At 36.6% G+C, this 12,412-nt stretch overlaps 1 protein-coding gene across 1 annotated transcript in view; it reads right to left on the reverse strand.

Moving 5' to 3' along the window:
- Positions 1 to 3,973: 3,973 nt before the first annotated feature.
- LOC140139831 (uncharacterized) overlaps positions 3,974 to 12,412 on the reverse strand; it is a 192,548-nt gene continuing 184,109 nt past the window's right edge. Inside the window, exons 6-10 of the mRNA XM_072161575.1 lie at positions 10,430 to 10,581; positions 9,567 to 9,746; positions 8,595 to 8,690; positions 7,612 to 7,687; positions 3,974 to 6,171 (exon numbers count right to left, since the gene is read on the reverse strand). Coding sequence (XP_072017676.1) covers positions 5,091 to 6,171; positions 7,612 to 7,687; positions 8,595 to 8,690; positions 9,567 to 9,746; positions 10,430 to 10,581 — 1,585 coding nt within the window. The 3' untranslated portion in view covers positions 3,974 to 5,090. The remainder of the gene's footprint in view (positions 6,172 to 7,611; positions 7,688 to 8,594; positions 8,691 to 9,566; positions 9,747 to 10,429; positions 10,582 to 12,412) is intronic.

Below are 12,412 nucleotides of genomic sequence, written 5' to 3' on the forward strand. Positions count from 1 at the left end.
TGTCAAACTGCGCAGAAATAATTTCTGCTTCCAACGCATTTTGCCCGTTTTTTAATAATGTCCATTATTTAAGGGGGGCTAGTTACTTTTTTGCGATGTTTATTATAAATAAACTAAAACCTTTCCAGCCCGACAAAGATACTAGTAGTTATAATGAGCTGCAAGATTATGGTCCATTCCTATTCCAAAAAGCAGCAATCTCCATACTTTCATTCCCGAGAAAATCCAAATTATACAGCAATATCTCATTTCAGCCTCTTATTTCCCTTAAAAAAACTACTCATTTCAGCCAGCCAGTGACTGTAGACCATTAATTTTATGCTAATGCTGTTACGTAATCAATATGTTGTTTGAAAGGCAAGGGTACAGTGCACACCGACATCACCTGGCTAATAATTATTTGGTGCTGCAGAGACATTAAAATGAATACACGGGATCCATACACGTGAATTGCTATGCACGATTTTGATATCAGACGAAAATCTTCGGATACTGGGTTACAAAATGATGAATATCTCCCGTAAATGAATCTTTCTCAAGAAACCAGATGTGGTCTCATACACTTGAAAATACGTGTTGAACAGATATTATAGTCGTTAGCGTGCGCTTTGAAAATTGGCCGTGCGCTTTGAAGTCAAAATTTGACCAAAACTCTCAATTTTATATTGCGTTGGTCCTATATGGACTACAGCGCGCAGCAGGCTATAGTGGCACTCACTCAAGTGGAGAGAGTATAACCATTGACCGCAATGTCGTATACAAGCTTGCTCACAGAGCGAGAAATCAATTACCCCGTCTATACAGTAGCCTTAGTCAAGTCACTTCGCTAATAATATGCATCTCATAAGGTCCGAATAAAATGGTCATAGGTGGCTGTGGATTCAACCTACCATGGCGATTTCTACTATGAAGATATCGGGGCGATGTCACTGTGCAGTGTTTATGTGATCATAGAGAAATGCCATGAAAATAATCCATATAGGGTTACTAGTCAACTCTCATTAATTACTGACCGCCCCTCGTATATAGCATAGAATGAACAAGAGCGGTTATTGCACCGCAAACTGGTGGACCGAACTAAGCGCACACTTCGCTTTTAGGAGTACTAAACCCTAGTTTTCATTTATTTGTATTCTTTTTTTAATTACTGATACAAAATTCAACTCATTAGTATCAATTATTAAGAGTTTAAAATTAATTAACTTAAATAACTTAAATAAATTAAATGTTTACCTTCTTCCTAATAGCTCCTAATTTTAATCTTTAAACTAACAATTAGCGTTCAACTATACATGTGTATATTTTGTAGCAGTCCTGCAGCATATTACTTGGGTATCAAATATCACAGTATGCTGCTGTCATATTCCAAGACTCAGGTCAACAAGTTCATGCAGGCCAGTCCCATGGTCCCGATGTCCAATACAAAGCATACATATCACTGTGCATACATATAGACCAGAAGAACTTAACTTCATCCAGAAATGAGTCCCTTGCAATTTTTTCCCGGGGGAGCAAAATGGAATGCAACTTTTAAAAGTATTAGGAGTAGAACCCCGGTGTTTTTATTGTATTTCAAATTCTCACCTTTTTCTCCTTCATTTGACACCACTCGGGTATTATGCCTACGTGGCATTTCACGATATGCAGACGCATCGTCAGGCCTATTTAAGACCAAAAGGTTAGTCAGTAAGTTAGTAAGGCAAGTAACATGCACTTATATAAGGTGTACCTGCGGTCCACCAAAAATATATAGCATTCGCAACAAATCAAATGACTTGAAATTAACGTTTTATTTCAGTAAGGATTGATTGCTCCATTCCAAGAACAAATTGGCAGTTTTGGGCAACTTTGACTTCAGGCATATCGGGAAAATTGCTGTAATTATTATCAATTAATTTACAATTGTAATAATATTATCAATAAAAATATTTAAATGATTAATTTATAAAATAACCATGTTTTTGGGGGGTTGTTTTTATTCTTGTAAGACATTTTATATCGAATTTTGTATGCTCAAAAACCAATTTTCCTGAAATTTTCCAATAGGTCAAAGGGCAAAGTGTCCCAAAACTGCAAAAACTGTCCCACAATGCATTGCAAACTTCCAATGCCGATTTGGCTTATTGGTCGCCTGCATTATACGCACTTTGCTTTAAAACATCTAATATAAACAAACAGGAAATAAACAACAAACATAAATAATTATGTAACTATATACTACGATATATATGTCACTACAAAACTTAAAATTATTTAACTATTAAATAATTGCAAAAATAGAGTTTTAAACAAAATAAAATATTTAGTATACATCGTAGTACTGAAACAGTCATTGTACTGTGGAACGTATATTAACTAAATTAAATCAATAATGTGCGATTTGCATTAAATATATATTTTATATTTTGAGTAGTTTTGTACTATCAGGTATACCAGGGCCGTGACACTCGTATTCAATCCCTGTATAAAAATTGAAGTCACTTCGGCAGTTTGAGTGACGGTTGCTAGGGAGTTTGGTACCATCGGAATGTTGATTGACAGTTTTGGGTAGTTTGGTACCCTAAATTTTTCCAAGATGGTGCCCATCGACTGCCAATTATTCGGACCCTTTCCAGCAAAAGTACAGCTTATTTAGCCAATCTCGTCATGGGGTCATCGAAAAGAATATTTTCCTAGCATATTGAGCTAACTCCTCAGCTATTTGGTTTTTCACGATATGATAGTAATGGAAAGATTCGACCAAATGTTAGCCGTTTTTTGGCCATTTAATTTTTTTGAAACGATGACGATGACGTAAACATTGCATCATCTCTTCCACAGGTTATACACTCCTACACGTACCGGGCCCAGCTAGGCCATCACATGCATGAAGGCGCATAGGCTGAATGACTGACTTCATTTGCGCAAACGAGTGGCTTATCCTATAGTATATTAGTACTCGAGAATCCTTGGGTATACCCTCTTCTAATTTTGAGCCGAACAGTTGAGGTAAAACAGAGAAAATGGTTATTTGATATCCAACACCTATATATACCCTCCAATTTGTGTATCAATACGTGGAGGTCGATCTGCTGAACATCCCGTAGCTTCATGCATAGACGTGTAAATAAGACGTATGACCTCAAGCCGCGTAGTATACAGCCTGTCTCAAAAATAATTGTGCAAGTGAAAAGCGCCCTCTTTGGCAATTAGAAAATACCGTTGTGAAATGATGCTTACATCAACGTCAATGGCACAGTCTTACCTCTCAGATTCCGTTTGTTCTGTTCAATTTGCTTTTTTTAATCTCGAGATATGTTTAGTTAACAACGAAAGGGTAAAATCACAATTGTGCCACTTTTACTAGGAAATAGGGTTGTACATGTAGATCAATGATAGCTGATGTCGATGCGTCTAATGCACTCCCACCTTCGGGGCTCGTGCATTAGACGCATCAACATCAGCGAGCGTGCATTATTTTGTCTAATTTCATGAATTTGTCTAAGTTCATTACCCTATAAGTGTGCAATATTTGTTTGTCTTTTAACATGTCTTGAGTGACAAAGAAAACAGTATTTACCATGATAATATCATGCACATGTATTTAATTTTACAGCGGAATGTGAGATATTTATTTATCTTTTAACTTGTCGTTAGTGGAAAAGAGAATCATTATACCTGTATCATGATAAAACAGTAAAAACAATTTTGTATTGTTGTGTAATTGATGCATTCTTTTGATTTCACGAAGGAACTCTTGATAAACTTGATGCTATCATTGATTTACATGTACAGCCCCCTTTCCTAGTAAAAGTGGCACAATTGTGATTTTACCCTTTCGTTGTTAAGTAAGCATATCTCGAGATTAAAACAAGACAACAAATTGAACAGAACAAACGGCATTGGGGACCTAAGACTACGCCCTTGACGTTGATGTAAGCATTATGTCACAATGGTGTTTTCTAATTGCCAAAGAGGGCACTATTCACTTGCACAACTTTTTTTGAGACAGGCTGTAGTAATGCACGCATACTTTATACGTCAATGAGTCTGTTCAACTGAGTTCGATACCAGGGTTCGATTATCTCGTGTTCCGATGATTGGCGAATAGGATCACGGGGTTATTTTTAATTTTACTGTAATAAAAACATTTCAGTCTTAGTTTTTTCATGGGTCTTTAAGTATATCACTGAGGGCGTTGCTGTGAGCAAATCGCACACTATTGCTTATATATCTACGAGGTACTGCTTATCTCTTGAAGTAAAAGAGTGAAGTGTCACTTACAGTGATTGCCTACAGTGAATATTTCAATTCATTTTACTCATTGTAGCGTGACTTTCACTCTTTTCCCACTATAAAAATAATAATAATTACAACTCTTTTATTTCACACTGAAAAGGGCGACTATTGACAGGTACATACCCGTCACTTCAAAAGTTGAATGCCCCGGGATTATACATGTAATTGTGTATCATTCTATCATGTCTATGGAGCGCGCGAAAACGTTGCTACTGATGGGGACCTGTCGAATAAATTATTTCAATATCCCGTAAAGTTACGAGTATAAGCCCCGGTATAAGCACCATTTTCAAACTTCGAATAATCATCATGGATAATGAGGGACGCACCATTAGAATTCCGAGGGGGAGCTGGAAGTTTGGGTCAGGGTTTTTTTCCTGTCTTTTTGTTGGTGATTTTGATTTTTATGATCATTTTAATTTGTTGTGGTTGATTTTATTGCAAAACTTCCAACTCCACCTGGAAATATAATGCTGCGTCCCTTAGCGAAAATAAAAAGAGACAAATCGACGAAATCGTTAGCCACAGGTCAAGGAGAGAACGCTAGCTATATACAGTACTAGAACAACAGTAGACATTACGACCTTTGACCTTGCTGTACATTGAGTGGGAAAAGAGTGAAAACGGAAGAAGTACAATTTACTTTCAAAAGAGTAAAAATTCACCCCATTGGGGCGATCAATGTAGCTTATAGGCACTCCATAAATAGAGACAAGAGTGAAAATAAAGTGATTTTTCACTCTTTTACGTTGGAGTACGTTTACACCTGGTATTGCCTTGTATTACAAGGTGATTTCACCATGTTGTGTGTATTACAAGGGAGTTGTCATCTCCAATTTATTATCACCGAAATGACTACCAAGACTGTTAATTGAAGATGTACTCGCACTCATCTTTTTATTAATATGCAATCTTGGACCACGCCCTACGCCTTTTTTGCGTCTGCGGTCATGGGATCTTGGCAGCGATGAAATTGTCGTTGATGGCACCTCTTGTGGTATCTTTTGTCGATTGAGACTATTGATCTCCATAGGATCCATGTAGGTATGATCGTCCCTAATAATATCTGCAGCAGATAGGTCAACGTGGACTCGATCAAGGGTACCTTGAGCCGGGAGATTAGCGTACATTGATCGATGTGAAGGGTGAGGACTATTCTGATAATGATTAGGCGTAGTAAAGCCATCATGCGGATCACTTTCCATTGGTATTTCTACCGATGATGGAGTAGGCGGAGTACTCGACATGCTGACCATAGAACTATGATGGGATTGTCGAGAACTTTGGCGGGACGTTTGAGGTCTATTCGCTCTATGGTGAGACCTAGGCGTGTTTTGATAGCTAACGGTGCCTCGTTGTTGATACGCGCCACTTCTGGATGACTTAGTCGTACCAAACGTATTAGGGTCACTCGCCACTGATCGATTTAATGTATTTGCGTACATTTGATCAATAGGCACAAAACGTGATTGTCGTGGCATAGACTGACTCAAAATTTGAGAATTTGGTGTTAAACGACCTCCGGCAAAACCCCTATCAAGACTAAGACGCGACTGAGACATATTTTGTTTTGAATAGGGACGAAGAGATCCATTAGGTAGGGGTCTACTTAGGCTTTGAGAATGAGGAGAATGTGTTTCACCTTTTATAGACCTATCAAGACTATGAATATTGGAGAAGCTTTGGTGTGATACCTTTTGGGAGATGGTTGGTGGAGTGGGTTCATTCTGTACATAACTATTTTTCTGTTTTTGTTTTTTCTTTTTCCGCTTTTGAGTATCTGTGATGGTATGTGCGTAACCTGGTTCTCTGTCGTGTTGTCTATAGCGGCTCTTTTCGATTGTTGGATAATCAGGTGGTGGAGGCGCTGGTCCTTTTTGTTTCTTGGATTGTCTGCGGGGTAAATATAGAAATTAATATGGTAATGTTAATTACTAAAGTTGTTTTATTATCTTCTTTGGGATGGAGGAGTAACTTTCGAATGTCGAAGTATGACATTTTTAAACAGATTATCATTATCCAAGAAGGCGTTACAGCACTGGTGGGAAAAACAACAAATGTAGTTTCCGAATGGGAGAATTCTTGACCGTCTCCAAAGACACCAGCAGACACAATGGGACTAAAAGCAAAGGCTTTACCTGCGGTCGCCAATTGTCGGTAAGGTGCAATGATTGCAGCAGTCAGCGGTAAAATATGCCTTTCAGGACATCTCAGATTCTATCCACAAGGACAGCGATCAACAGAATTACATGGGAAGAAAGTATAAAAAATCATCACTATAGGCCAAAGTTGGAAGGACTTGACTTGACTTATAGTTGCCAGTCTGATGGCTATAGTCCCAGTTTTGAAGATGGTCTGCCGCCATTGTTACCTATTGGCACTCTTCCTCCACCAGTCCTGGAGCTTCTATTCTCAAAGTTCCCCATGTTCCTGATGACATCACTTCATCATGTCCTGGGTTTGCCTTTTGAACTGGTCCAAGGCATGGTACAAAAGCGACATTTCTTTGGGGTTCTTGAGTCATCCGTCCTTGTGACAAAACCTGCAGCCATCAGGTCTCTTTATACGGAACCCGCAGTGGCGTAAATTTCTTTTTTGACATGGGCAGAAGAACAATCCTAAAGTAGATCTAATTCATGTCAAATCAAGTCTTTGCAACTATAGTGTAATATTTGCTTCCCATGTATTTCTGTTGATCTATGTCCTTATGGATGAAATCTGAGATGTCCTGAACGGCATATTTGAAATCATCTGATCATTGCACTTTTAATTCAGTCCAATTGTATCTGCTGGTGTCTTTGGAGGAGGTCTACAATTTGCCAATTCGGAACCTGGATTCGTTGTTCTGGGAAGGACACACTAGTGATATTGGTTGAAAACATTTCACTTGAGGCATAGTGTCATATCGATTTGCATTTCTTCATTTAGTTCCACTAAAGCACACCCACGCCATGCTCTCATTCGCCACTGACTCAATTACTTTGTTAGGATTGAAAAAACGACGAGGCAATACATGCCAAATGTATACATATATTTAAAGCAGAAAGCAATACGACCAATTGTTATCCGCAACACCCGGTCATAAAAACGGCTTTTGTATAAAGTGTTTTTAAGGCATGTGCCTAGTACTGCATGTGCATAGTACTCAATTGAACCCTTTCTCTTCTTTTCTTCTCCTATTTCTCCTTTCCGATCTGTACCTCCTTTTTCTCCCTTTCTTTTGTTTTCCTTTCTCTCCTTTTCGTATAATTTTTGAGGCAAACAAACGACGAGGCATTTTCATGCCTTGCCTCAATGTTGCTGCGCCCCTACATGATGATAAAAAAGACCTACCTGCAGTTGAGGGCTAAAATAACAAGCAGCACGACACCCATGATCGCAACACCACCAACAATGTATGGTAAGTACGCTGGAAGGAAAGACAGACATCGCCAAAAGTTACAATAGTTCTTTTGAATACGGTAATGTCATAGTTTCGGAATTTGCTAGCTCCATTATCTGTAATTACATCTTGGCTTTTGCTAAGACCAAATATTGGACACATATTGGAAATGTTCAAACATTTTAGATTAGGGTCATTAAAGCTACTAGTAAACGGGGGTTGAAACCCCAATCAGAGATCTTGCCCCCCCCCCCCCAAGATTTGCCATTTTCGTGGCAACTTTGAGGTAATTTCATGTTTTTTGACCCCCTGAAATAATCACTTTGCCTGCTCCACCATACCCACGGAAAAACATTCAGATGCCGGAACAGGCAAGTAATCTATTGCATTCAGTAACGAAAGAGCAGAGCATTTATAAATGTGTTCGGTATCCTAATCTTAATCCCATTCTCTTATTCCTAACCCTAATTCATATTCTTCCAATTCCCTTCTCTCTGTAATAGTTTTCAGATATATGGCTCCGATATGTAAATGACACGTTGTTGAACTGATTACAAATAAGCCACTATAATGAAGCAATCAGAGTAGCGCACTTGCTTTTGAGCCAAATTACATTACCGAATTACATTTTAATCATAGAACTTGATTTAATCAGATTATCATAATTGAGAAACACCGACACTTAGGCATCACACCGAATTTGGTCCTATAGAACTATCGGTGCCCGGTTATATACCAATGACTCTTAACATCACTCCCTGGAGATGTAATACATTTTATCAAGCATAATAATTAACTGTTGCATAGTGTTATTGTGTTTCATTTAAATAAAAACGAATGCATTGTACAAATGTTCAGGGTACGATAAAAGTTCCATCGGTACCTCTTCGGTTACCGATAGCGCTGTAGGACCAAAAAGGATGTTGTGCCTTACCTGTGGGGTTGTTTCTAGTTTTAGTAACAACCGTGACGCCTGTTAGCTTGGGTGTCTCAGTTTGGTTAGATTTGGTGGTACGTTGGTTCAATTCGTCTATTATGGTATGTAAAAAATAAACCAGTTACAGGAGTATTTCGTGATCATACCATCCTCTTTTAATGACATTTTTCAGTAGATATCCACGGAAAAATCTTATTCCCAAAATTTCAGTTGATTCCGATTTTGTGTTTGCGAGTTATGCATGATTATGTGTATTACACTGCTCCATAGACAATGTGTTGTAATTTCGTTCTGGTATACCAGAACGAAATTCAAATTTCACGATATCTTTGCTAAACGAATTAATCTGCAAGAAATATTCTGTACATAAGCATTGTGTAGCCAGAGGTTTCCAGTGATATAAAAATCTCAACTTTTTTTGAGAAAAAGTGGGGGGATGATGCTGTGGATCACGAAATGCCCTTTTAAAATCAACTTTGTGCATTACTACGACACTGTGTACTTTTATAATGGTCCTGCTCCATTGTCATGTGGAAGAATAATAAAAATTCCCTTTAAAAGGGAAGGCCAGCCTCAATGCAGATAAAAACGAGATCAGCGACTAGTACAAAGTTAACATAATAAGCCAATTCGACAATACACATGCATTGCTAAAGCATGTGGGACAGTTTGGGCAAATGTTGGTACATTACAAACATATATACGGTATTGTAATCCTAAAGATTATTATTTCAAATGGTTGTTGTGATAACATTAAAATAATAAATCAATAATTAAAAGAGCTTTCCTTATAGATCTTAGTTCAATCAACTGTTCGGAAACTGTTCCACAATGCGTTGCACTTACTATACCGAATTGTTTTATAACAAGGTGTCCCACAATTTATCAGTATCCATAGAGAACCCAAGATGGATTTCATGTTTAAATTTGTCCAAATGTCGAAACTGATCCGTACTCTTTAAAACATACCTGTTGTTGTTTTTGTTGTTGTTGCTGCTTTCGTAGTTTGTGCACTTCCAGGGGCTGGAATACATTGGCACAGAGGGCAACCTCTAGCGTCAACATAAAACCCGTATGGACAAAACCTATTACAGATTAAATCACCACATACAGGACCACCCGGTGTCGGTGCTTTGGTTGTAGGTTTTGCTGTAAAATAGATGAATAATAGACAAATAAGTTTATATTTTACTCAATGTAGGACATGTAATAAAATCTATAAAAATTATGCGCAGTTTTGAGATTTTATAAAATGAATAAAAAGTATGGGGCCAGTTTTGTACTCTTATAAAGTTAATTTTACCATTGTATACCATGCCTTTGTTTCAACGATCACAGCTTACCACTTGAGTGGCCAAGTGGTCCCTATGGGTCTCAAGGGGACCCTGTGGATCTCAAGGGGTCTCTTTGGATACAATATTTGGTTGTTCTGAATTTGCGATTTTTTTAAAGTACCGCACTTTCCAAGCCGGTTATTTCAACAACAATAAAAATAATCAAATGGTGAGTTAATAAGACAATTTAATTGCTTTGGTATTAGCCTAATCGAAATTGGCTGTGAGATCTTTACAAGGGGTTATGCACAGTTTTAAGATTCTATAAAATGAATAAAAAAGTATGGGAGCAGTTTATTACTCTTATAAAGTTAACTTTACCAATGTTGATCCCTCACTACAAGAGTATATACCTTATTTACCTTCAATATGGTTGAAAAAGGAGACAAGACATGATCAAATCTCTCCAGGTAACAAAACGTAATGTCACATAATTGTTTCGAGTATTTCACTATAATACGTGGCTAATATGCAATACTGGTAATTTCAAGTACATACCTATCGTAGGTAAAATAGGAGGTGGAATACACACACATACATAGCACCCAAAATTATTTCGTTGAAATCCGTATGGGCAATGGAATCCACAGTTTATTTGTTGACATTGCGGTGGGGTTACTGGTGGGGTGGTCGCCTGGTTGTTGTTGGTGCTGAAAACGAAGACAAAACATAATGTCAACCCAGCAAACACAAAACGTTTTCGACATCATTCGCAAAAGGTTATAAAAGGTTGTCAGAAAACGTTTAAATGTCGGGTTATATAAAGGGTATATTAAGAGTATAAAACGTTTTCATAACCTTAAAAAACAGTTTTTGATAATCTACTGCTCAGCAAACAAAAATGTTTTACAGAAAACGTTTAAATGTCGGGTTATATAAAGGGTATAAAAACGTTTTAATAACAGAATGTTTATTTTGGGTTGAAAAAATATTTTGCGAAAAATGTTTGCCCAAAATATTTTCAATAACGTTTTAAAAACGTTTTCATGACCTTTATATAACCCTACATTTAAATGTTATTAAAAGGTTTTGAAAAAAACATTTTAAGAACATTTCTGTGTTTGCTGGGTTCAAATATTTTAACATAATGTTATTTAAGTATTGACACAATATTTGGCAAAATGTTTGCAAAATAGTTTACAACAACATTTTTTGAAAACATTTAAAAATATTGTTGTAGTGTGTTTTCATACAAAACGTTTTAAAACGTTATCATGACCTTTATATAACCCGACATTTGAATGTTATTAAAACGTTTTTACCTAAACCAAAAGCCAAAATATAACTTATTTAAAATGTTTTTAAAACGTTTTTGTGTTTGCTGGGCCCAGCAAACACAAAACGTTTTCGACATCATTCGCAAAAGGTTATAAAAGGTTGTCAGAAAACGTTTAAATGTCGGGTTATATAAAGGGTATATTAAGAGTATAAAACGTTTTCATAACCTTAAAAACAATTTTTGATAATCTACTGCTCAGCAAACAAAAATGTTTTTACAGAAAACGTTTAAATGTCGGGTTATATAAAGGGTATAAAAACGTTTTAATAACAGAATGTTTATTTTGGGGTTGAAAAAATATTTTGCGAAAAATGTTTGCCCAAAATATTTTCAATAACGTTTTAAAAACGTTTTCATGACCTTTATATAACCCTACATTTAAATGTTATTAAAAGGTTTTGAAAAAAACATTTTAAGAACATTTCTGTGTTTGCTTGGTTCAAATATTTTAACATGTTATTTAAGTATTGACACAATATTTGGCAAAAATGTTTGCAAAATAGTTTACAACAACATTTTTTGAAAACATTTAAAAATATTGTTGTAGTGTGTTTTCATACAAAACGTTTTAAAACGTTATCATGACCTTTATATAACCCGACATTTTAATGTTATTAAAACGTTTTTACCTAAACCAAAAGCCAAAATATAACTTATTTAAAATGTTTTTAAAACGTTTTTGTGTTTGCTGGGAATACACCTCATAAATTCACACTCCCTGTGTCATGTGTGTGGGAGATTAAGGTCATGTCTTCCATAGGGGGTGTATGGATTTCAACTGGAATAGCCCGATAATGATTTCTTTATTGCACTTTATTTCTTTACATGCTTACTGTCTAAACATACCGTAAAGTTTCGCCTAATGGCGCATTTGGTCTCCTTTGCCTTTGGTTAATTTCATGTGCAAATAGAAAGCTCACTCCTCTGAAATTCTAACAAGAATTAATGTTCCGTGCCCTAGTTTGCTGGTGGGAAAATTACTTTTTGGTTGTGTCTAAAATTCCACCTATGTCAAGTGAGCCCAGAGCGCCATTAGGCGAAACTTTACGGTATTACTCTTAAAATGCACACTGTGTATTTACAAAAAAAAATAAAAAATTAGACAGTATAATCTTTTACAGTGATTTTGCATGTCTTGTGGGACCGGCCGGACTCCTGTATCATGTGTACGTTAAACTGATGTGATACACATGTAGTCCTAA

Source organism: Amphiura filiformis, chromosome 18 (assembly GCF_039555335.1).
Source record: "Amphiura filiformis chromosome 18, Afil_fr2py, whole genome shotgun sequence".
Classification (NCBI taxonomy): Eukaryota; Metazoa; Echinodermata; class Ophiuroidea; order Amphilepidida; family Amphiuridae; genus Amphiura; species Amphiura filiformis.